The sequence below is a fragment of the Lynx rufus genome, unplaced genomic scaffold (genome assembly GCF_022079265.1).
Source record: "Lynx rufus isolate CCGP_SWC_20201006 ecotype Redwood Valley unplaced genomic scaffold, mLynRuf1.p SCAF_1, whole genome shotgun sequence".
Classification (NCBI taxonomy): Eukaryota; Metazoa; Chordata; class Mammalia; order Carnivora; family Felidae; genus Lynx; species Lynx rufus.
The window spans coordinates 144538578-144565331 of NW_025814823.1; the positions used below are offsets into that span (position 1 = coordinate 144538578).

At 37.6% G+C, this 26754-nt stretch overlaps 1 protein-coding gene across 1 annotated transcript in view; it reads left to right on the forward strand.

Annotated features, from left to right (window-relative positions):
* MSH3 (mutS homolog 3) overlaps positions 1-26754 on the forward strand; it is a 188202-nt gene that overhangs the window by 118147 nt on the left and 43301 nt on the right. The window contains exons 18-19 of the mRNA XM_047088553.1: positions 4779-4886; positions 12836-12947. Of these exons, the coding sequence (XP_046944509.1) occupies positions 4779-4886; positions 12836-12947 (220 nt within the window). The remainder of the gene's footprint in view (positions 1-4778; positions 4887-12835; positions 12948-26754) is intronic.

The window sequence follows — 26754 nt, forward strand, 5'->3', positions numbered from 1 at the left end:
TCTTTTGAAGAGCCCTTGCCATTGCCTCAAAGAATGTTTCATAGCTGGATTTATTCATAGCTGTGTGTTCATACGGACAGGGTTAAGTCTGGGGTGTGCTGGTAAATAAATGATAAACAGCCAGCTCTCTGGAAGAATAGTAGTGTTTGTGGTGCTTGTTGATTTCTGTAGTGTAAACACTCCTACCTGGGCTGATTTCAAGCTGCTGCTGGATTGGAGTTGGGAAAAGAGATGTACAATTGACCTTCATGAGTCCACAGCTATGAACCGCTCATCCAAGCACTTTATTATTCTTCAGATGATATCTTTGAGTGAGATATTATCACCCCCTATTTACAAATGAATTAATTGAGATACAGAAATAAGGAGTAAGTTGCCTACATTGGTTGGAGCCGAGATTCAACTCAGGGTATCTAGCGGTAGGTTGTGCCCTTTACCATCAGGTTGTAGAGGCTGCCTATGGTAAATACGTAGGCGTCACTCTGAACAGAAATCTCTCTGGTAGTCTTTCTCTTTAAAACCTTAAACAGTAAGTATTCAGCGAGGTTCTCCAGGAGCTAAGTAACCAGTCTGGCGAGTGAAAAAAAAAAGATTCTGTGTGACAGTTTTTAAAAGGTAGCTGTTTGCCCAGAGGAGTCTTGGATTATAGCATCAGAAAGACATTCCACTTTACTTGTCCTGAATCTCCTGAGGTTATCTTGACTCCTAGTTGTGGACCCAGGGATAGAAACTTAGTGGTGTATTCATTTCCTTTTCCACTTCACTTTCAATTTTCCATTTTAAGGGTTTTCAGGGCCTTTGAGTCTCTAGTTCTCCTGTTTTGCCCTTAGAAGTATCACTGAGACATGAAAATTAGATTCCTTTCAGGCTTCAGGGACCACATTCTAGGATCCTGCAATTTGGTGAGTTGATACATATTCACTCTATTCACAGTATACACAATTTTACACATCTGGTTTATGTTCTCATTGCTAATATTCTAGGCTAAAGGAAGTTCAGATCTCCCAGTGCAAACACTTTGGCTTTATTCTTGATTCTGTCTTCCTTTTTGTCCCTTTATCTGTTATCCTGTTTGTCTTTTTTGCCTTTGAAATGTCTCTTTGATTTGTCCCTTCTGTTGTTCCCTTGTAGCACCCCACCATTTCTGCATACCATTCTTACTGTTTCAGCCCTCTGCCTGGGCCCTTCTACCAAATTAACCCAGGAGAATTTTACTTTCATCATACCACCACTTTGAGAATTGCTATGAGTAAGCTGACATTAAATACAATATCACAAAGGATATGATATTCATGTTGCATTGCTAAGTGCAGAAAGGATGCAAAACAGTAATGTGTAAATTCACATACACACACGGCATACAAACCTTTTATCTTAAAAGATTAAATATATGTATGCCATTATTATATTATCAATATTCTTATTGGCCATTTATGTATCTTCTTTGAAGAAATGTATTTATATATATCCTCAAGTATTAACTGATTACTTCTGGATGGTGAGGTTACTGGAGATTTTAATTTACTTTGCAAAGACATGATATCAAAAGTATCTTTAATGTACTTACATTACTTTCAAAATAAGAAAAATACATTATATTTTTATCAAAAAAAATATTGGCTCAATTTTAGCTACAGCTTTTGCAACTAGAGCCCCCACTTGAGAACAATATTGTTAAGCACAGTACTTATTAAGATGCCAGATGGTGTGAATATGATGTTATTTTAAAAAAATGATTAACCTCAATGAACCTGACATCAGAGGATTGAATACCAGCTATACACGTGTATGTCTCTTATTGAGATACCGTTATGCATTAGTCATACTAGTTTGGATCAAAATATTGCAAGAAATCAAGGCTGAAAGAAAGTTCTTTCAAACGTAAATGGAAACTTCCCTCAAAAAATGTATCTCTTCTTCTGTATTCTAGAAGATGGGCTGTGGATGTTGAATAATCTTGATTACAGATTTTTAAAAAATTAAGTTATAATGCCTCCTGTACAGTAGTTAAATATTTTAGAAATAAATTTGTAAATAAAAAATAAGATAACTTTCTTTTTGTTAACTTCAGATGTCATTGGGCAACATCTGATGGTAAACTGTCATAACAGCTTTAGAACCCAAGTGTCTTAATCTTTTTCCTGTGGACCTAGCAATATCTTTTGACCAGAGATTAATGGCTTCATTCTTAAATTTGTTGGTGGCTTTGTGATAAAGTTTCATGTTATGTTGTAATCCCAGTCTATCAGATTGTTACTTGAGTTGCCCGTTTTTTAGCTTGTCATTTTTCTAGGTATGGGTAATCTCTTTGAAATTTGGGGAAGTGTAGCAAATGGACAAAGATCAAGAAGTCAAACAAGACTTTGTAAGAGTTATAATGGTGATATTAAAGGTTTATGATGGTTTTTTATTTTATTCACATGTCTTATTTATGTAATTGACATGAGAAAGAACATAATAGGCTACATCAAAATAATTCCCTTATCTCTCTCTGCCTTTTCTTTTTTCTTTTTCTTTCTTTTTTTTTTTTTTTAACTGAAATGGTACCCCCTGAGAGCTGTGTCACTCATTTCAATTCCATATACTAGAATATCATCAAGACAGTTACCCTCAACCGAAGTCTCCTAGATAAGTAGCAAATTAAATTAGGGTCTTGCTGGCCTGGACAAGACCTGAGAAGGAGGGAGTGAGAGTATGAAAAAAATGACTGATGTTTAAAGCTGAAGGTACTTTGATATTCACATCAAGGGAGATAAGAGCAGAAATATCAAACGTAGCTGCTCTCTGGCAAAACAGAGTGCCAGGATAGGAAGACCAAATGGGTCAGTGATGAGAACAGGGACAGAATAGGACACAGCCCAAGAGGTAAACCAGTGGTTAGATCTAAATTGAAGTTACACCGGGAATAACAAGGCATGATCACTGAGCAGTCACTCAGGAATGTAAGGTCTGTGTACCATGTGACATCTTCAAAACTGAGTCATTTTGTTTGTTTATTTATTATTTTGAGAAAGACATAGTGTGAGGGGGGAAGGACAGAGAGAGAAGGGGAGAGAATCCCAAGGAGGCTCTGCACTGCCAGCACAGAGCCTGATGTGGGGCTCAAACTCATGACCATGAGATCATGACCTGACCTGAAACCAGAAGTCAGATGCTTAACCAACTGAGCCACCCAGGAGCCTCCAAACTGAGTCATTTTTAAGGTGACAACAGAACATTATCTATCTGATGCCAGGGTCCAATCTCCTTTTTGCTTGGGATTTCTTAACACTGTTAGTGGAATTCTTGCTTGTTTTAATGAACATTAATTCAGTGAGAAATAGGTAAATTATATTTGTTATACTATGTTCAGACAAAGAGGTATAAAATATACTGTAAATATACTTTTCAGTTCATAAAGTTAACACAAAAGTAAAACTGGATACTTAAAATGTTGCCTATATTTGGAAAAGTCATGTATATACAATACCTTTATAATATTACTGGAAAAATCATATTACAGATTCTAAAAACTCAATATAGTGATAATATAGGAATAACTGATTACATATTAGCTTAATCGGGATATCCTTTTCAAGCTAGGAAGTACTCTAAAACTTTTGGGTTTAAGAAGTAAACAGATTAAATCTCAAAGTTTCTGAAACACATTGTACAACAGAGAAATCTTTTTTTTTTTTTAATTTTTTTTTTCAACGTTTATTTATTTTTGGGACAGAGAGAGACAGAGCATGAACGGGGGAGGGGCAGAGAGAGAGGGAGACACAGAATCGGAAACAGGCTCCAGGCTCTGAGCCATCAGCCCAGAGCCCGACGCGGGGCTCGAACTCACGGACCGCGAGATCGTGACCTGGCTGAAGTCGGACGCTTAACCGACTGCGCCACCAGGCGCCCCAGAGAAATCTTTTTTAAGGGAAGCATTCAGCATAATACTCTCATTTTGGGGGGAATCTTCTTTGAAAGGTTGTAAAGTATACCTGTGATATGAGATAATGGAATAATTTAAGTAAAAGAAAAAAAAAAAAGAAAACAGTTGCATACATTCCTATATATTTTTAAATACATCTTTCAATAACAGTTTTCTAAGCTTTTAATCACCAGCTATTTAGTTAGCCAAAGATTTGAGACAATGATTGTTATCTTTTTAAAAATAAATCTAAAATTTAATTTATATATGCAATTTTAATAATGTAACTGAAGATCACTGAAAAAAAGTACTTTTCTTGCTTGCCTTTAACAAAATTTATTATAATGGCTACTGTATACCAAAGTTATGGGCGGTATGTTAGGGCTTGATAGTGATAAGCAAATCAGACAAACATGGACTCTACCATCAAGAAGCTTCCAATTCAGCGTGAGAAAAAGATATTGAAACTGTTAATCCTAGTTTGTATGATGCTATCAAGAAGCACAAAGGGAGGCTAACCCATCTGGATAGTTCATGTTATTTAAGTTGAATGAAAATGATCACATTTGTGTTAATTATATCTAAGTTGACTTGTCATGGTCAAATGAAATGTGTAATATGGTGTTAATAGTACACATCTTTTTATAGAAGTTATTTTAAATATATGTAGTTCTATCCAAATGAAACAAAAGAAGCCTCAGTAATCAAATGATTATATCAAACTGAAAAGTATTTCAGTGTAGTTTCCATGTTTCTTAGGTATCCCTGGTTATTTTGTTTATGCTCATCTTAACTAATAAAGTGATTACTTATTGTACAGCTTTTATAGCTCTAAGAAATCAGTGTCCTCATCTTTTTGTTGTTGCTTCTGTAGGGATTTTAGCGAACATTATCACTCCTTGTGTAAAGCAGTACATCACCTAGCAACTGTTGACTGCATTTTCTCCCTGGCCAAGGTCGCTAAGCAAGGAAATTACTGCAGGTAATGTATTTTTTAACACTCCCCCCACCCCCTTTCAGTGCTTTAGATTAGATGTCATTATTCCACTAATTTTAGCGTTTTTATTATAAAATATTAAAATATGCAAATATTTTGCACCCTTTGTAAAGCTGAATGTCAACACATATAGCTTGATTTGAAATTAACACATTCCTTTCTTGCTTGCTCTGTCATTTAGTACAGTGAAAGCAGATGTGACTCCAGAAGTGATTGTTATATATTTCAGTTTTTAAGTTTATGTGGGTGACATTTAAAAAAAATTTTTTTAATGTTTATTCATTTTTGAGAGACAGAGGCAGAGTGTGAGTGGGGGAGGGGCAGAGAGAGAGGGGGACACAGAATCCAAAGCAGGCTTCAGGTTCCAGGCTGTCTGCACTGAGCCCGACATGGGGCTCGAACCCACGAATCTGCGAGATCATGACCTGAGCCGAAGTCAGATGCTTAACCAACTGAGCCACCCAGGCGCTCTGGTGACATTTTTTAAAAAGCATAATTCCTTTCATTTGTTAGCTTTGACTTAAACACTTTGTAATATGTTTCACTTCATGATTATAAATACCATCTAAATCAGATATGGCTGGGACTCATTGTATGATCCATTTTGAGGAAGTGTTCTCTATTGCTCTCAAATTGTTCTTCCTTAAATTTAAAACCTTAAGCTTGAGCCAAATCTTTGACCCAGTGCTGTGCCCTCCAGGCCCACTGGGTGAGGATCCTACCTTCCAGACCTACTGGGGCAGCATTTCTGTTCCTGTAGTTTTGCTGGGCAAAGATTGGGCCCCCAGAGCTCCAGGTCATGTTGCCCCTTTGGTGGCCCTATGCCTGGGCCCCACCCCTGAAGTGTTTCTTTGTTATATTCCCATGTCTGCTGGTGCTCTGTGCCTGGCTCCCTCCTGTGGCTCCCCCAGGCTAGAATTTTGTGCTGGTGGCTCTCTGGGTCTGGAGACCATTGCCATATTGGGGGCTCTCTGGGCTATCTATTTCATAAAAGCATAGCCCACTCATGAGGGCTCTTATGAACCAATCGCCTTCCAAAGGCCTCACCTCCTAATACCATCACATTAGGTTTCATATGAATTTTGGGGAGGACACAAACATTCAGTTTGTAGCACAAAGCCTATTTTTTCATATACTTAAGGAAATTTAAGGGAATATTTACCTCACTGGCTATGGTGAGGAATAAAAAGAAAACATAGATGTCTTACTGCCTTCAGTGCTTGTGACATAAAGAATTCATTGTGTTTGAGTAGATATGTTTTGCTGTTCATACGTCTTTCATATCTTGGTTTCTCTTTAGTTTGAGCCAAATAGCTTTTTTTTGAACATTTCAATGTTCTTTATACCTAGCATAATACCCATAGTGGATGTTAAAAAATTGGTTGTTGTAAAATATTTATTTATTTATTTATTTATTTATTTATTTATTTATTTAGGGGACGAGAATTGCAGGAATTGGCTATGCCAGTTTTAGATTAAAAACGTACTTTGCTATTTCATTTCATTTTGTTTTGCCATCTATTTATGTGTGGAGACCAACAGTGTTGGGCACAATAGTTTTGTTTAAAATAGGTTCTTTGCATTTTCACTATTGCCCAATTTCTTCTCACATCAGAGGGCTTCAAAAATTTTATCCCATTTATCATCCATAAAAATGAGGTCTGTAAATTTACTGTAGTTGAATCTAGTTCTGGGAGAATAAGAATCTACTGTCCATTGACTTGATTTCTTCCTTATGTACTGTGATCTTAGTAGGACTTCTTTCTTGCTGTACAAGGTTTGTGAAGCTAACTTTTCCTAAAGGATTCTTTTGGTGAATTAAGTAGAGGATCGGCTACAACCTATGCCCTTACTGTGTCTTCCCGCAAAGCTCTTCCCACTGAAAAATACTTGTGCCTGGCTTACCTCTTCTTATACTTCTTCAAGTGGCCTTTTGCCATTTGTTACTGCTGATGCTGCAGCTAGTAAGACCAGAAGAACCATGTCTATGGTATGTGGTTTATATTATACCAAATTTAAATATTTGTATCTGTATGTGTTTATATATCTATTTGTAAACTTAAACATATATATATTACACATCGTATATAAGTTTTTTTCTTTCATTTTTTTGTTATGTTCATTTATTTTGAGAGAGAGTGTGCATGTACATAGTGAGGAAGGGCTGAGAGAGTGGGAAAGAAAGAATCTCAAGCAGGCTCTGTACTGTCAGCACAGAGCCTGACGCGGGGCTTGACCGTACAAACTGTGAGATCGTGACCTGAGCTGAAACCAAGAGTCAGACGCTTAACTGACTGAGCCACTCGGGCGCCCCAGGAATTCTTTATGGAGATGTAGGTTTGGCAAAATCTCTGAGGAGTGAAAATACATCCCTTATTACATCACTATAAAACTCTGATTAATTTGTAGACTCATCAGAGATTTAACAAACATTTTAAGTATATACACTAGACAGGTTTGGTCCTAGATTTTTCATTTAGGGACTTCTCCTTTTTTTTGGCATCTTTTAGTCCATATATCAAGAGACTACTTGATTTGCATAAGTAAAATTTGAACTCTTTTAAAGCATATCTTTCATAGTGTAGACTTTGGATCAGACAGACATGGTTTTGAATACTTGCTTGGTTATTTAACAGCTGACCTTAAGCAAGTTACTTAACCTCTCTGATCCTCAGGTTCTGCATTGCCATAATACCTACCTCTCAAGAGATGTGCAGATTAAGTGAGGTAAATCTATATTAACTTTTTAAGCAGGACCAGACAGATGATAAGTACTTAGTAAATAGCAGATAATATTTTTCAAAGATGCTTATTTTAAAAATCGGAAGGATTAAGTATTTTAAAAATTATTTGTCTTTAATAAAAATATGGGATATGTTAGTATGTTTCATACCCAATTTTTTTTTAAAAATCATTTTTGGTTCTCTATCTTATCTGTCTCTTTGAACATGATAAGCATCGTTATCTTAAAGTCTGTGTCTGATAATTCAAATATCTGGAGTCCTTATGGGTCCTTGTTGCCTTGTTTCTCTTGCCTTGTTTTTGTTCATTTTTGTTCTTATATCTTTTTGATGCCTGGTTGTTTTGATTATGTTATAGGCATTATATTTGTAGAATCATTATAGAAATAACTTGATGTTATATTTCCTCTGAAAGAGTCACATTTGCTTCTACTAGACATCTCAAGACGCTGAAAATACTCTGGCATCACTTAATCTAAATAATCTGTCATCTTATCTGGGCTTGAGATGACTCACAGGTTCAAAAGCTGCCATTATTGCTTCAAATGTATTTCTTTTGCCTGGTGTGCAGCCTATTGGTGTCTCAGTCCAGAGCCAGGCTATCCCTCATCTCTACCCTCAGCTGTTTCCTCAGGAATCAACACACTCCCTGGGACTCTGTCCTGCCCCAGGTCTTGGCTTGATAATTCCTTGATGTCTTGTTAGTTATCAGGTACCATCAAGTAACTATTTTCTATACTTTATCTAATTTTTCTTTTTGTCCTCAGTAGGATTGTTCCAAATGACATATTCTATCAGGAAAATGAGTTCAGGAAATATTTCATATGCTAAAATACTTTCCAAATTGGATACTATATATTTTGTATTAAGAAAAATTCACTGGGGTGCCTGGATGGCTCAAACGGTTAAGCATCTGACCTTGGTTCAGGTCATGATCTCACAGCTTGTGAGTTTGAGCCCCACCTCAGGCTCTGTGCTGACAGCATGGAGCCTGGAGCCTGCTTCAGATTCTGTGTCTGCCTCTCTCTCTGTCCCTCCCCACCGCTTGCTCATGCTCTCTCTCTCTCTCTCAAAAGTAAATAAACATGTAAACAAATTTTTTTTTAATTTTTCTTAAAAGAAAAATCCACCTGAATATTTTTAAATGAAAAATCATACCATAAACTTTAGGAAATAAAATCAACTTCTCTTTTTTTAGCAGAAATAAAATTGAGTGTAAATAGCCACCAAATAGGAAACTTTCATCTAAAATGCATTTTAAGCTAGTATTTAAGTATCTGAAGTTTATACTTTTTCCCCCTTAGATTTCCAGCTTGCTCAAAGATATTAGTGCCTTTGAACTATTGATGTTAGTTCAGATTGATTATTGGCTTTATAATCACGATCTTTCTTTTTTTTTTTCTAAATACTCTTAGGACATTTTATTCACTAGAGCCTAACCTTGAGGCAAAAGTTCTTATTCTGTCTTTCTATCCAATTTGTATTTTGGATATTATATTGTTTTACTAATTGTATTGTTTCCCTGAGGCATTTAAAGGAGAAAGATGCTGTTTCAAAAATATAAAATAAATTTGTTCAAGTTCAGTGTTTCATTCTTTCCAGGCAGTATCCAGATTTCCTTAGTTCTTCTTAAATGCCGTGTCATCAACATATTTTTCATATCCTTCTTGCTCTATCTTAATGTAGTGTATCGTCTCATTTCTCCAAATTATCATTTGCTTCTCATTCTACCAGGAAGTGTTTTGTCTTTATATAATTTTGATAGTGACAGAGTAAGTCAGTCACTCATTTTCACAGATTTTCGAGCAGAACAAATCATTCAAAATTTTATTCTAAAGTGAAGACCTTCCTCAGAAATCCTATCAGTGTCATGAATAATGATCTATTGATTTCACTTGGCAGAACACCTAGGATTTTATTTTAAAACTGATATTACTTACAGATGCTTTCATTTTTTTTAGTAGTAAATTTATAATGCACCTAGGTAAAAATCCTGTCTGTAGAATTGTACTTTGAAATCCAAAAAATGTCCTTTTCCTGTCATTTTAAATGTCTCTTTCCAAAGGATAATTTTAAATTTTTACTCAGAAGATACTGTAGTTACTTTCTTTGAGAAATGTGAGGGTATATACTTGGGGTTTTGTTAGCCAGATATATTTAAGGAAAAGGATTTAAGTATTTAGGAAAGTACTATTTCTTAGTATTATGAGTAAGTTCAGAAATGTGTTTTATGCTAAAGTTCTGAGTCATAGAACTTAATAATCAATGAGTATAAGTTAACACAATACGAGGACACTGTTCACCCAGCACATTGTCAGAAATTAGAAAATTTGGTAATACCTCCTTTAGGTGAAGTTGTGAAAAAACAAGTCAACTTTCATATCCTGCTGGTGGGAAGATAAACTGATACAGATACTTCTTTTTTTTTTAAGTGTTTATTTATTTGAAAGAGAGTAAGTGCACACATGTGTGTGTGAATAAGCAAGCGGGAGAAGGGAAGAAAGAGAGGGAAAGAGAGAATCCTAAGCAGGCCCTGTGCTATCAGCATAGAGCCCGATGTGGGCCTCAATCTCATGAACTATGAGATCATGACCTGAGCTGAAATCAAGAGTTGGGCACTTAACTGAGCCATGCAGACATCTGATATAGATGTTTCTGTATGTTAAAATAAAAAATAAGCAAACCCTATGACTTAGAAAGCATGCTTCAGGAATTTACTCTAGCTTAGACAAACACTTGTCTATATGTAATGGGTATGTGAGTGTGTGTGTGTGTGTGTGTGTGTGTGTGTGTGTGTGTGTATGTGTGTATATATATATAGTGTGTATATATACATGGTTGTTCATTTCACTATTGTTTGAAAATCTAAACACAGTCTAAAATATTTAACAACAGAGAACAGCTAACTCATTTATGTGGCAGCTTCCAAAGAATGTTAAAGATATGACAGGAAATTATCCTAAATCTTCAATATACCATACCATCAGTGTCCACTGGACCTAATTTCAGCTTTTGAGTTTCTTAAATGTCTTTCAAAGAACAAAGAGAAAATTCATGTTTTTTTAAAAAGAAGAATAAAACTCATTCTGTCTTGCATTTACACTATGGGTCCATTGGACCCTTTTATAAATATGAGATGTATTTTGGGATCTTTAATGATTTTATTGTTTCTATATCTGGAATATCTTGCTATTTCATCATCCCAGGAATTACTTAATTCTTGTTTATTGATTATTTCTACTAAAAAGTCTAAGAAAACTAGAGAATGGTAATGCAAAGGTGAGATAGAACTCACTATCACACCATCCTTCAGGGTTCTAATTGTGTTGCCTGAAGTGCTGCATCATCCTTCAGGAAGTTACAAAAAGAATGGAGATAACACCATTATAGTCGGCTTCTAACTTTCTTTGAACATAGCTGAGAACTCGCAATTTTTTATTTTTCACCCATAATAGCAAAAAAAAGTGACAGAAGACATTTCACAATTATTAATCAAAAGATGAATGTGAAGAGAAAGATAGTGCTCTAGATACTAATGATGATAATGAAATTTCTTGTATAAACCCAATCTCAGATTATGAGTGTTCAGATGACAGTATCCTGGATGAATTTTCCCAAACTCAAGAATCATTATGCGAATATATTTTTCTAAGGGCAAAGTGAAATGTGTTCTTTTCCAGTCAGTTATTCCATAGGCAGCACACATCATGCAATATTTGGTGACAAGAACCTGATCCATCCTGTTTTGCCAAAAGGACATGTAGTAGTTTCTTTTGTCTTTTATGAAATTTGTGCCCTGAAGTTTACTTGATACTGTTTGTAGGTGGACAGGTGCTTAAGGTAGAAGACTGAAAGAAAATAGACGATGTGAAATAAAAATATTGACTATTCTGATTTGATATTTATAAATATAAAACTGAAAATTTGTTACAGTTGTGGAGCAAAGAAGATGCCTGGCCTCTCCTCAACAAAACTATAAGCTTTAAAAGATTTCGAAAAATTCAAGTATTACATTTTCGTCCATACAAGTTGGGGAAGAACCAAAAATAATGATAAGCCAGAACATTTTAGAAACGTATTGAAATCAAAAATTAGTATTTATGAATGTCTGTTGTCCTAGGTACATGCATGATGGTTGGTGAGCAATTAATTACATTGAGAGTGTATTGTCCGTTCCAAGTATATATGCCTTTATGAGCAGGAAAATGTGGAATAAAAATATGAGATTTGCTCTGTTTAAGTTCTTACTAAAATTCCCCCTTCTGCAAATTATTTGTAAAATGACTGTATTTGTAATGACTGTACATTTTGAAATGTATTTTCATTTGTAAAATGAAAGTATTAAAAAAAAAAATAGAAGAGTCCATTGGTGAATAGTGAAGCCAATGTTTTTAGTGTATATTGAGTGTTAAGGGGGGAAATGTAGTTGTAGAAATACACATTACAGTATGATCCTGATTTGTTCTGCTTTTTTTTTTTTTAAATAAATCGCAAACAAATGCAATGAGTGTATAAAAATCTAAATGCAGAGAAGAAAGTTGGGAAGGATAGATACCACACTGATCTCAGTGGTAATCTCTGGGAAGGAGAATGAGAGTAGGGCAGTGCTCATGGGGGATATGATAAATAGATAAAGCTATAGATAAAAACAAAGTCTAAAAGCTTAAAAAACAAGACCAGCAAGGCAAAAAATTAAGTTTTATATCAAAAAAAAGTGAAAGATACCAATGACCCTAGAAAGATGTTTCAGTTGAACAGAATATAAAAAGTTTAGGTCTCCCAAGTCCAGCACATAATATAATTTCTATTAATGTAATAATTAAATCTGGACTAATTTTCAGGGATACCCTTTAATTTGCTTATTACTAAAAATGATTTAAATAACACTAATCTGAACTGTAACTTTTAGTAATGAAAATATTGGTCTTAGATAATATTAAGAAAATAAAAATTAAAAAAGATCTTGTAAAGTAGACTTCAGCATTAGAGCTACTGTAGGACTCTGCTGAAGTTTGTCCTTCAAACACTGTTACAATAATTGTCCTCCTAATTCTTATAGTTAAAATTTAACTTTAATACTCAAAGCCTTATTCTGGATGTGTTCTTAAAGTCTGTTTTGTAAGCGAGAACTTAGAGATTTTTTTAAAAGGCAGTTTTCATGCCTAGTAAGTTGAAACATGCTTCTTTTTGCAGACCAACTCTACAAGAAGAAAGGAAGATCATGATTAAAAATGGCCGGCATCCTGTGATTGACGTGTTGCTGGGAGAACAGGATCAATATGTTCCCAACAGTACGAATTTATCAGTAAGTACCATGTGATGCCAAATGAGTAAAAGATGATAACACGGATCCACACTTTTAAATACAAAATAAGCATTTTTCTGATTTACACAGGTTTTAACTGGTTTTCAGCGTTAAGTGTGGTAATCTTGGGCTCTACTTTTATATTCATCACCACATATGGAATTGGTGACATTTTCAATGAAGGATTATCCTTAAGCGGAAAGATGTAGCAACTAAATGGTTAATCTTAAGTTGTTATCCTAGGTAACTCCTAAAAATATTTTTCATTTATGATTGCCTAAATATGCTAATAGAGTGGAATCATACCATGGTTTTGCAAATTCCTATTAGTGTTTATCATTGTATGCTTTGACCTATGTTTCACCATTTTAAAATGTTCTGTGAAAGAATTAGAGATGTTTCAGCTCATTTCGGTGATGAGAACTTTTGTCATATGGGCTAGAGTTCTCTCACAGAACATTAATGATCCTAAAGATTTCTTCATTTAATACATACTTACTGCATTCCTATTTAGCTTCAGTAGCAAAGCAAGTGTTAAGACAGAGAGTAGTAAGCCAGACAGAGATACACACTGCTCTAAGGGAGCTTGTGACCAAGCCAGAAGGTTGTCCTGCTGTTATAATAGATGATCTAGGAAACCAGGTGGCCCCAGGAGCATGTAGCAGGTCAACCTAACTTATTATAGGGGGAACATTGAGCAAGGTTTCCCAGGGATGAGATACTAACTGAAGAGGGAGTCAGCATAGGCCAGAGAAGTAGAGAGGAGTATACCAAGTCAAGGAACCAACATGGGAGAGGCCAAGAGTGAGGCAGAGCAGAGTGAATTCAGGGAAGTGAAAGATGTTGAGTAACCTGGAAAAGTGAGTATGAAGAAAGAAGGGTTCAGAAATAAGGAAGAGGCCAGTTTGCTTGCATGCCATATTAAGGAATTTGAATTTATTCCTAAAGGATTTAGAATACTAGCAAGAGAGTGATTAAAACTGGGGAAAAAAAGCAAACTTATGGGAGGGAGGGTGTGCATGTGTGCCTTTGTGTGTGTGTGTGTGTGTGTGTGTGTGTGTGTGTGTGTGTGTATTACATAGAGTACACTGTCAAAGATAAAGCCATACATTAATTAAAGTGGTAAGGGTAGAATCACATTACTGTGATTGCAGTAGGGAAAAGAGGATAGTGTGGACTGAACTCAACTTCAGTTTGTACAGAGATGACTGCGTGTTTTAAAGGGAGAGTGAGGGACTAGGAAAGAGGAATGGGGTGGGTAGTGGAGGGGGTGTCTTGCAGATTAAAGGGAGTAGAAATTGTAACAAGCAGGGAAGGGGATTGGTTAATGTGAAACCTATCTGGGTTTATTAACTGGCATTTGGAGCTTCTACCCTCATACGGGGAGTGGAAAGAAAGGGAGAGTTGTCTTCTTGAATGTTTGCATTTCAAAGAGATGACTCACCTTGAGAAGACATTTCTAGGTGGTAGAAGATTTACATCTCAAAGGGGCAGAGAATGGATTTCTAACTAAGCTTTCTGAAGGAATTGCTCTCAGAGGAGGTACAGGGGCCTCTCTGCTGGTCATCACCTTTTGGCTGGAAGAAGCAGTAAATTCTCCTGGCAGTCTTGTACTTTTTCAGGTAGGAACTTTAAGAGGGTTGGGGTCATCCTAAGAACATGGCGTTCAGCTGCAAGAAACTGTGCTAGTGTTTATTCTGGTGTCTTAATGGGGTGAGTAAACAAAATCATTTGTGCTGAAAGTGTGCAATTTTTAGAGGCCGTGGTTGAAGCCTAGTGGAGAAGAGGGCCCAGGAGGAGCCTGACTACAATTTGTTCAAAGTGAGACTCTTGGTCAGCATAGAGTGAAATAATCTGGTGATGAGATCAGTGACTTACTGTAGGGAAGAGTTCAGTGAGAGAGGTTGTATCAAGGAATGAAATGCCTGACTTTAAGATTTCAGAGATAGTGCTCTTCTGGGAGATGCCAAGCCCTAGGTTTGGCCGTGGAAGGTGGGTAGCAGAAGTGGAGGTCTTTGGAGATGAGATCAAGGAACAGAGTTTGGGAAAAAGTCATCCACATGAATGTTGAAATCATCTAAGAGAACAGCATCATTTGTAGGGAAAGCCAAAGGTGTTCCAGGTGCCAAAGATTCCAAGGGATGGAGACTGGTGACAGGGAAGTTTGTAGATGCCTGCAGTGAGGACAAGCAGAGGTGGTAAAGTTCTAAAGAAACACATAAGAACACATAAGGGAGAACCTCTGAACTCTGAGATGTGTGTGGCAGGATGTGGCCGAAAGCGCAGCCTCCAAACGAAGTGAACAACAGCCAGGTTTCAGTTTAAGCCTTTTTGAAGGAGGTATTAAGCAAGAAGGTTAGAACCACAGAAGGGCTTGGGAATTTTTCAGAGTTCAGTGGGAAAATTGGAATGTAGCAGAGCAGTTAGAAATTAGGTCAGAGAAAGGAAGTCCAGAACAGCAAGGGAGTTGGGAATATAACAGAGTATTCCCTCTTGGGCTGTGAGCAAGGGTGACAGAGATACGCACATGGTGAATTTGGCTGGCCCCAAGTGTGGTAAGTGAAAGGAAGTGTTTTGAATTACATTAAGTTTAAGATTACATTTTGATATAACACACAGACTTGTTGGTAATGTATAATCTGGTCCACAAAGTCTGTAAACTTGTTCGTTCTCATTAGGGAATTTGTAAATTGCTTAATTTATCAAGCCAAGTTAATACGTACTGATGCTTTATTGACTTTTAAAAGAGGAATGAACGTAGGAATTTCTTTTTCAGTTCCCATAATACCAGTGGGGGTATAGCTTTTCTTGAGAAAGTAATATAGTTGTAACATTTAATACCTTGGTTTATATTTTACTTACAAATCACTTAAACATTACTTCCTGTTACTGTCCCCATCCCCCAGCACGCCAGCCAACTCAAACGCAATCCCAAGTATGTTATCTTCAACATTGATTTTTTTTGTTTTTTTCCCTTTTTCATTCTTTTTTTTTTTCTCTTTCACATTATTTTGAAAGTATTATACTGGGGCACCTGGGTGGCTCAGTCGGTTAAGAATCTGACTTCAGTTTAGGTCATGATCTCATGGTTTGTGAGTTCGAGCCCTGCATCAGGCTCTGTGCTGACAGCTCAGAGCCTGGAGCCTGCTTCAGATTCTGTGTCTCCCTCTCTCTGTCTGTACCCCGCTCACGCTCTGTCTCTCTCTCTCAAAAACTGAATAAACGGTAAAAAAAAATTTTTTTAATGAATAAAAAATGTATTATACTGTTTAATAAAGCAAGATTTGAGAAACTAAAGTAGCCTTTTACCTAATTACAAAAATGTTTTAAGGAAACATTAAAATTTTATATTTAAATTTTTACAAAATAAATGGAGAGATTTTTTTTCCAGTAGGCACTTTAGAATATTCCAGAATATTCATTTCTTTTACATATGCTTTTTCTAACTTGAGTAGGAGTTGATATAGAACTGTTGCTATGGTGAAGTGCATTCTATTTTGCAGGGTATAAATTTATATATAGGGATAGTGTTGAAAAAGAACTTACTATGTAAAACTCAATTTAAAATAATTTATAGGTGTTAATTATAAAATATAGCCTGAAAATAATTTCCTGAAAGTCAAATGACATTGTTACTTTTGATAATCATGTAATTTTAAGAAATGGTCTTTTGTACATGTGATTATAATATACTTTTCTGGATTCTGTCTTATGTGAACTTATTATAGTTCTTCTGAACAAGCCAACTTTCTGCCTACTTCTCCTCTGCCAGTTTGAAGAATACTCTTTTTTTCACATTTCACAATTTTGCATTTATTTATGAATTTTTATTAGCATTATTTTGTGAATATTTTGTTCTTAGCGATTTTGACGCACTTTGTGTCAGTATTGTGCATGATATCAGGCTTATAAAGAAGAAAGAGACAGACTACCTCCCTAATGTGGTGTGAGACATACTCAATTACATTAACACTAATAGAGTATTTAACACAAACCATGAGGGAACTAACAGACTACCTGGTAGGAACATTGGCCCCAAACTTGAACAGGCATTTCAAAGTAAACGATATCCCAGTAGTCATTCAACAGACTAACATTTATTTTCTTGACCTGCTGTATATTAGCTGTTATAGAATACAAAAATATAGCAAAGAATTAAATAGAGAGGAACTGTGACTCTGAGGTGTTTGGGTAACATTGGGTGAAGATCCTAATGTGAAGGTGAAATGAAGACCAGGAGAGAGGTCTGAGCTGGAGTTAGGGATTTTAGGATGATCATGATGTATGTACAGGAGTTTAGATTCTGGATCTCTCAGGGAAATTATGTAACAATGTAAAGAAGGCTGATGAAAAAAAAGCCCTCTCAGGCGCTAACACTGAAGGAGTAGTTTCACTAAAAGCAGGTTTAAGTGAGGACTTTCTAAGAATCTTTTAAACATATTTCCCCTACCTTACTTTCAGAATTCAGAGTTCTAGTTTAGTCACACTTGCTCCAGTGGTAACCAGATGCTACTGTGTATTTCTTCCTATCCTGTGACACCTAGCTCTGCCACATCTTCTAGGAAACCTTGGTTTGACTTCTCCAAGCAGGATTGAAAGGAATACTCTTTTAAATCCTCTTTTTGTTTCCCTTCCCGATTCACTGCATAATCTGAGTGTTTGTGGACTTAGCAGCGCTGGATTTCCCCATGTCCATCTTGCCCATCTCCAGTTCAGTCCTCCATTCTGCAGCTGCAGGGCTTTTCCTAACCTGTCCTGTCACTCTCGCACTTAAAATCATGCTTAAAATTCCAGCCATGTAGTTCCCAAGTTACCATGCCTCTGGGACTTGGCAGATGGCATTCCCTCTGCCTAGAATGTCATCTTTCCCCAACACCATCCACTCCTGCCTCACACACACCCACAACCCACCCCATCCCGCCCTCCAGCTCCTGCTGTTCTTGAAGTCTTGTCTTGGATGTCACTTTCTGCACTGAGCCTCTCCTAATCACTGCTGGGTTGGGTATCTCATCACTTACCCTTTACACTCTTATTTCTCCCCATTTTAGTACTTACCCAGTTAATTATAAGTGCTTTTGTATGTGGTTCCTAGTGTACTGTAAGCTTCATGAGAAGGGAATAGGCTTCTCTGGTTAGTTGTAATGCTGCTGTCAGTCACAGTTCTCTGGCATTTAGCGGGCATCTAATCATATTTGTTAAATAAACAAGGATTAGCTATAATCCTTGAGCAGTCTCCAAATCTCACTCTAAATTTTTGCCCTTTTTCCCACAAAATGTTATTTTTTAGGATGTTGTATGGGAATATCACAATTTCCTGAATAATTATACTGTAGAACTAGAAGGGATGTTAGGGATCATTTCGTGTAACCACCTCTTCTTACTTAGGAGGAAACCAAAGCCCAGAAAGGGGAAGTTGACTTGCCAGAGGTTACCCAAGTTGAGTAGTCTTGAACTATTTCCCAGAACACAAAGTATTGTCAGGCAAGCCAATGCTTTTTAATCTTCTTCACTTTTTCACTGTCTTGAGAATGATAAGGGTATGGTGATAAACTGGAATGAAAGGAAAAGGAAAATGTTGCTCAGAGCCAAAGGAGGTTGGCCCAAGGCTCTGGCAACCCCAGCCCCAACTGCCACCTTGAGGATTAGGAGGTCAGCTTCTTAGCATACCTGTGACCCATGAGGCAGACCAAGACATAATATGCCAAGATAATTCTGCTTGGGAAATGCCACTGCAATCCCGTGCAGTCTCAGCACTGTTTATTTATTAAACCAAATGACTTTCTAATAGATGGATTTTTGACAGCAACTGAAGTTGGAGTTTTAGTTGGTTGTTGGTTTTTTTTGTTTGTTTGTTTTTAATCTAAGTAATATAAATTCCCCTTATTGGGAGAGGGAAAGGGAAAATTGTGGTTCAGTGTTTCTCAGTTTGTGGAAGGGAAGAAAATGAGTTGAATGTGCAAAGCAGGAAGGTTCCCAGGAAATACTTGAACCCTGTGGATCTCTGTAGTCCCAAGGGAAGTCCACAGCCCAGCGGTGGTGAGTGGACACTGAATTCTCAGTGACAGTCCCTTCTCCTGAAATCAAGAAGGGGCTTTAAGCACCTCAGCCCCTAGCACTATGTGGCACATAGTAAGTGCTCACACATTTGTTACATGAATGATGCTTGAAAACAGTAAAGATGAGGGCGTACTGGAGGGGCACAAGATCACCAACTTCCCATTTCCTTCCTTCTCCCAAGATAAATACTTCTAGGTACCCTAGAAATACTTGCTTTGACTATATAAAAGACTGATTATACTAATTTCATAAGCTATTTATTGACTCTTTGTACCTAATTACCAAGCAGAGTAGCAGTAATGCATACCATAAAAATATGTCTGAGCACTAAGCTTAATTTAATTCTGTGCCTGAATTATTCTCATAGATTTTGCTATAAATGTGATTTTTGTATAGTATAATCATGGGATCATACTGTTAAAAAAAGAAAGTAGAGGAAACATTAATGGCACTTGAACATTTTTTTCTGTTACTTCTCACCCCTGGTACCCATTTCTTCCTGCTTCTGAACCACTGAGATAAAGAAGGATATTTTATATGATAACTGATGACTTTTTAATGGGTTCTGACCTGGGCTTCTCTCTTCCTGTCCATAACCCATCTCCATTGATTGAATAAGTACTCATCCTTTATGACCCAAAAGATACTACTGCCTCCTCAGAGCTTTCATCATTACTCTGGTCAGAAATAATCTCTTTTAAAAAACTCAGAACAAACTGAGGGTTGATGGGGGGTGGGAGGGAGGGGAGGGTGGGTGATGGGTATTGAGGCGGGCACCTTTTGGGATGAGCACTGGGTGTTGTATGGAAACCAATTTGACAATAAACTTCATATATTGAAAAAAAAAAAAAGAAATAATCTCTTTTATCCAGGCATTTTCTTTGTTTTGTTTTTAAAACTCTTACCACGTACCACTTGTTGGTACATAGAGGTAGTTGGAGAGTGCCTAACAGTGATTGGAGATGTAAATTCCAGTCCTGTTCTGCTGCTGTTTTGCTATCAGCTTGGATAGACCACTGTTCTCTTCATCTGTAAAATGAGGGGATTAGGTTGAGTAACAACTAGCTCTTAGTGGAATATAAATTGGGCAGCATCCAGGCATCAGAAGGATTTGGACCCTTTCCTCAGCATCTCAGCTTGTAGTCTGTACTCCTCTCCAGCCTCATTATCCCCCTTTCTGTTTGTAGTTCACCTTGGGTTAAAAGTGCAAGGATTTGGCTAAGAGTTTGTCTGGAGGAGGCTTTCGCTAGGGAGTCTCTTACTGTAACCTGTTATTGATTGACATTTTCAAGGAATAAAACACTTTGAAACTGCCAAACTTTTTCAGCAGTTTGCAACTATTATAAAAATAGTTCTACCATGAGCCTTTCTTGAAGATAGATGTCGATATTGGTACCTGTCAAGGAAAGAAGGCTTTTTTGTAAAAAGCAGCTAATGCCCAAGTCTTGGAAATTAACATGTGACACTTTTGGTGTTTTATTTATTTAATTTTTTTTGCTATACATCTCCTGACTTTAGGACTGTTCTGACCATCATTTTAGTGTACCCAGTGATGGACCCACGGATGCTGGCCCTGCACCAGAGTAGCCCTTGTCCTGTTTAGCAGTGACTGTGACTCTGTCATTGAGCAGGGATCCCCTATGAGACATTTGTCCAGAGATGATCTTTACTTAACATCCCAGTTCTGCTACTTAGTAGCTGCGTGTTACTGGACAAGGTACTTAGAGTCTCCTGGCCTGTGTTTCCTTGCTGTAACATGGAAATACACTAGTACTATCATTACCCTGTGAGGCTGTTTGTTGTGAGAGCTAAATGAGATGGTGCACATCAGGTCATCAGCACAGTTATCTGTGGCACTTGTTAGCTGCAGTGTTCTTATGGTACCTTAAAACCTTTTGTGTTTTCGGGGCGCCTGGGTGGCGCAGTCGGTTAAGCCTCCGACTTCAGCCAGGTCACGATCTCGCGGACCGTGAGTTCGAGCCCCGCGTCAGGCTCTGGGCTGATGGCTCGGAGCCTGGAGCCTGTTTCCGATTCTGTGTCTCCCTCTCTCTCTGCCCCTCCCCCGTTCATGCTCTGTCTCTCTCTGTCCCAAAAATAAATAAAAAACGTTGAAAAAAAAAAAAACCTTTTGTGTTTTCATCTCCGCTTTGCTTCTCTTTCCACAGAAGACAGAATTCAGTGTGGAAGTTGACTAGTTATCTCAAAACTTACTGGTTTAGATTCAGTGTTTGATTCTTGATATCCACTGCTAGGCTCTTACTGACTGATGCTATCCAGACAGACATCACCAGTACCAAGGTAAAAACTTGAGATATTGAACTTTAGTCTCCCCAAAGGTTCATTGAGGCGGTAGATGCCATCCAGAAACATAGTCCCCATGGTGGAGTACTTCCGTGTTTGTTTAGTGTCATTTATTCATTCAGCCATCCATCTGTGATTTCCTGAGAGCTTGCTCTATGTGCAGCATCACGCTCAGTACCTGGCATAGGTCTGGGCACCATCTAGGCTGTCCAGTTTGATGTGTTCTTGGTAACTTCAGTAGGTTCCGGAAAGGGTGAAGAGTTTTTGCCAATTTTCAGCTTCTAGCTATTCTCTTGCAATGTTTCCTCATCCTCACTGGTTTTCCAGATAGATTTAAGGTGTTTTTCATATCTAGGACCTTTTGATGTGTGGACATCAAAGGACATATGATCCTTGCTGAAAGGTAGATGCATAAAATACATGTGTGAGATTTCTTTTTTTCTTTTTTTAATATTTATTCATTTTGGGGAGAAGGTGGGGGAAGGGCAAAAAGAGGGACACAGGACCTGAAGCGGGTTCCCTACTGAGGCTGACAGCCACGAGCCTGATGTGGGGCTCAAACTCACTAAGCACAAGATCATAACCTGAACCAAAGTCAGACACTCAACCAATTGAGCCACCCTGGTGCTCCAGGTGTGAGATTTCTTGATCATTTCCTCACTAACTAGGTTATCTTGGGAACTGTAGAGGACAGGGAGTCACATATTCCTGACTAGTTTCCAGAGAGAATGCACATGATTTTTTGATATGTCAGGGTGGTGAATATCCCTGTTGCAGTGCCTTTCACACAATAAATTCATATATTTGACCAGTACTTATTAAGTGCCTTCTTTGTAGCAGGCCATGTTGTATTCATTGGGGATGAGCAAGATAACCTTGTTCCTCTCATGGGAACTTTCTAGCAGTGACGCTGGTAATAAGTAAACAAGAAAATTAAGGAAATTTCAGAGAAGGGTAAAAGATATAAAGAAAATCAAATGGGTGTCATGATAAAGTGTGACAGGGCAGAGGGGCTTAAGTAGATTGAGTGGTCAGAAAAGGTCTCTCCTGGGAGTTGATGTTTGAGTTTGGACTTGAATGACAAAAAGGATCTAATCAGGGAAGAGCACCCCAGATGCAAGGAACTATGGAAAGGCCTGGACAGCTTGGCACCTTCCAGCAGGTGGAAGAAGAGCATAAACCCAGCCTGGCTAGTAGTAAGTGAACGTGTGGAGGGTGGGAGGAGACTGGGCCAGAGAGGCAGGCATGGCCTTTTGGCAGTGGTGTGGAGTCCAGGCTTTATTATTAGAACACTGGGGAGCTGTGTGAGGGCTTTTTAGCAGGAGACCAATTCTGTTTTCATTTTTTAATTTTTTTATTCATTTTTGAGAGACAGAAAGACAGAATGTGAGCAGGGGAGGGGCAGAGAGAGAGGGAAACACAGATCCGAAGCAGGCTCCAGGCTCTGAGCTGTGAGATCAGGTGAGATCATGACCTGAGCTGAAGTCGGACGCTTAGCTGACTGAGCCACGCAGGTGCCCCTGTTTTCATTTTTAAGACCATCACTCTGACTGTTATGTGGAGAACGGACTGTGGGCAGAGAAGCAAGAAGACCAGTCGGGATCTACTGCAGTGGTCCACCAGGATGGTGGCAGTAGAGAGGGGACAGGTAATATTTATGCTCTCAAAGTCCCTCCTGATTCTCCACAGTGTCTTTTTTACATTAGTGTTTACTAGAGTGTGCCCAGTGTATAATTTAGCTCCCATTGGAGGTATAAATATTAGTGCTTATTGGGAAGGCAGCCACTTTGCCACCTAAAAATAGTTAAGTGAGTTGAAAGCATTTCATTCCTTAAAGCCTCCAAGTTAGTTCTCACCTGAAATCTTCAAATCCTGGATAGGCCTGGAAAGTTCACTTCCACAGAAGTGACCGCAAGTCTGGGGCGCCTGGGTGGCTCAGTCAGTTAGTCATCTGACTTCAGCTCAGGTCATGATCTCACGGTTTGTGAGTTTGAGCCCTGCATTGGGCTCTGTGCAGGCAGCTCAGAACCTGGAGCTTCTGATTTTCTGTCTCTCTCTCTGCCCCTCCCTCTACCCCTCCCCCACTCGCATTCTGCCTCTATCTCAAAAATAAATAAAAAAACACACAAAAAAGAAGTGACCGCAAGTCTGAGTGCGGTCCCCGTGTACCATTTCCCCCAAGCACTTTGGACAAGTGAATTCCACAGTTTCCCCTCTTCAGTTGAACACAAAGCCACATCTCCAATGTCATACACCTGAATTTGGACCTACTATTTTTCAGAGAATCATAGAACTTGAAGGTGAGAGATCATTTAGTTCACCCTCATTTAAAAAAAAAATTTTTTTTTTAACGTTTATTTATTTTTGAGACAGAGACAGAGCATGAACAGGGGAGGGGCAGAGAGAGAGGGAGACACAGAATCCGAAGCAGGCTCCAGGCTCCAGGCCCTGAGCTGTCAGCACAGAGCCCGATGCGGGGCTCAAACCCACAGACCGTGAGATCATGACCTGAGCCGAAGTCGGACGCTTAACCGACCAAGCCACCCAGGTGCCCCAAATTCACCCTCATTTTAGACACTAGGGAACTGAGAGCTACACAGTTGCACTGACCTGTCACTACCCTGTCAAATTTTTTATTCTCATTGGATGAGAAAACTGAATCAAGCACCAAGTGTAAATGCTCTTTTCTTTCAAGGCTTTGGAAGGAGTACAGTGTCTACAAATAAAAGGTGTGTAGGAGTACCTGGGTGGCTCAGTTGGTTAAGCGTCTGACTTTGGCTCTGGTCATGATGTCACGGGTTCGTGAGTTTGAGCCCTTCCTTGGTCTCTGAGCTGACAGTGTGGAGCCTGCTTGGGATTCTCTCTCTCCCTCTGCCCCTCCCACAGTAGCACGCTCTCTTCTTTCTTTCTCAAAATAAAGAAATAAAAACTTTTAAAAATTACCTTAAAAGTCTTTAAAAAGATAAAAGGTATATATTTTTATTGTTCTTACAGCTTTCCTAAATTATTAAAAGAATTTTTTTTTTTTTTTTTTTTTTTTTTTTTTTGGCCTGTGCACATCCATCAGCCCCCTTCATTGTTCGTTGAGTTTGGTAATTGCACTTCAGGCAGCTCCACCAACAATGCCTTCATGGTTCAGGACCTCATCATGGTGCATGTAACCCATCTGTGGGTCATTTCCCTTGTGTTACAGTCTTTTACTTTCTATTATATGTTTCTCTTCTGCTATTCTATTTTTATGTAACTATGCTGGAGGTCCAAATAACAAAATGTCATTTGGAAGTTATATAAATTTTTCCTGAATCTATAAATCAGTTTATAAGAGCTGTTTGATGGTTCATGATGATTATTCATGCAATGAATAATTAAATCTTAAGATAATTCATTTAAATAATTTTTAGCTAATATTTCAAACAAATGAAAAAGTGTAGAAAACAGTATAATAGACACCTGTTTACCTTTCACTCAAATATCATAGAGAATGAACTTTCGTAATATGAACTTGAGATTTATTTAAAGTAAATAAAATGTTACAGATATAGCTAAGGCTACACATAATTGCTATTTCTTTTTCTCCCCCTTCACCTCCTCTTATTGGTAACCATTATCCTGATGTTATTTATTATCCTTGTGCAAGGTTTGTATTTTGTATATATTTGTATTTTAACTGTATATAATTTTGTGTGTTTTTAAAATGTACATAAATATGGCACATTGCACCTATCCTATTGTATACTGTTTTGTAAATGATTGTTTTAATAATTGTATAGAATACATCTCATTTCCTTGATGATACATTCTTTCCATTTTTTGTCTATTATGAATACAAACAGTACTAGAGTGAACAGTCATAGAAATACCTTTCTGAGTACTTGTGTATCTTTCTAGGGTAGATTACTAAGAGAGGAATCGCTGGGTCATGTAGACCAGTATACGCAATCTTTAAGCATTTCCAAATTGTTCTCCGTATCCTTGCCAACATTCTGTATAAATAGACTTTTAAGCCTTTTGATGATCTGATGAATGTGAAAGCTGTCTTTTAAAAAATATTCCTTCAAAAATTTTCACCGTTAGTATTTCTTTATTCCTTCATTTGAATGTTAGGAATAGCTTGTAGATCCCTTGAAAAATCCTGCTGATTTCGTTTTCCTTTTCCTGATTAAGAAAAGTTTTCGGCTTTGAGTGTTTCTTTTTCTGTAAATATCCTGTTTGTGTCCTTTGCCCATTTTTTCATTGTTTTGGTGTTATTACTGTGTAGAAGTACTACTTCTTTATGCCTTTTTATTTTGTGTTTGGTGGCTTAATATAATTTTTTAAAAAATTAATCATAGTCTTTCCTTTTATGATTTATATTGTTGTGTTGCTTTTCCTATTTCTTTCAGTAAATCATTGTCTATCTTGATGCTATTAAGCTGTTTTTCTATGTTTTCATCTAAAAGTTTAAGGTTTGCTTTTCACAATTCATTCCCTCATCCAGATTTGATTTGGGGCCACTGTGTGAGTTTCAGGCCTACCTCTATTTTTTTTCACATGGGTACCCAGTTGTCCCACCATTGTTTGTTGAACATAGCATACATTTTTTTTGCTGATTTATAGTCCTATTTCTGACCTATACCAACTCATTTGTATTTTTTTTGTCATTTTCTTTTAAAGTTTTGTTGACAATTTTTCTTGGGGTTGTCTTTCTTTCGATTTGAAGTTTATTTTCTTTATTCTGAGAGAGAGAGAGAGAGAGAGAGAGAGCATGTGGTGGTGGGGGGCGGGTGGTGAGAGAGAGAGGGAGGGAGGGAGGGAATCTCAAGCAGGCTCTGCGATGTCTGCACAGAGCCTGAAGCAGGGCTCAATCTCATGAATCGTGAGATGATGAAAACCAAGAGTTGGACACTTAAACACCTGAGCTACCCAGGCACCCCTGATTTGTAGGAGTTCTTTATGTATACTGGATTTGAGTCTTTGGGCAATATATAATCTATACATGTAATCTATGTTGTAGCTTTTCATTTCCTTAATGGCATCTTTTGGTTAATAGTATTTAGTTGTTTCTTTTTTAATTTTTTTTTAACATTTATTTATTTTTGAGACAGAGAGAGACAGAGCATGAATGGGGGAGGGGCAGAGAGAGAGGGAGACACAGAATCAGAAGCAGGCTCCAGGCTCTGAGCCATCAGCCCAGAGCTTGACGCGGGGCTCGAACTCACAGGCTGCGAGATCGTGACCTGAGCTGAAGTCGGACGCTCAACCGACTGAACCACCCAGGCGCCGCTAATAGTATTTAGTTTTAATGTACTCCAATTTTTAAATCTCTTTCTTTATAGTTAATTATGATTTATGCCTATTAAAGAAATCTTTCTCTACCCCAAGGTCATATATTATTGTCCAGTTATTTTATTTTATTTTATTGTATTGTATTGTATTGTATTTTTATTTTATTTTATTTTATTATTTTTTT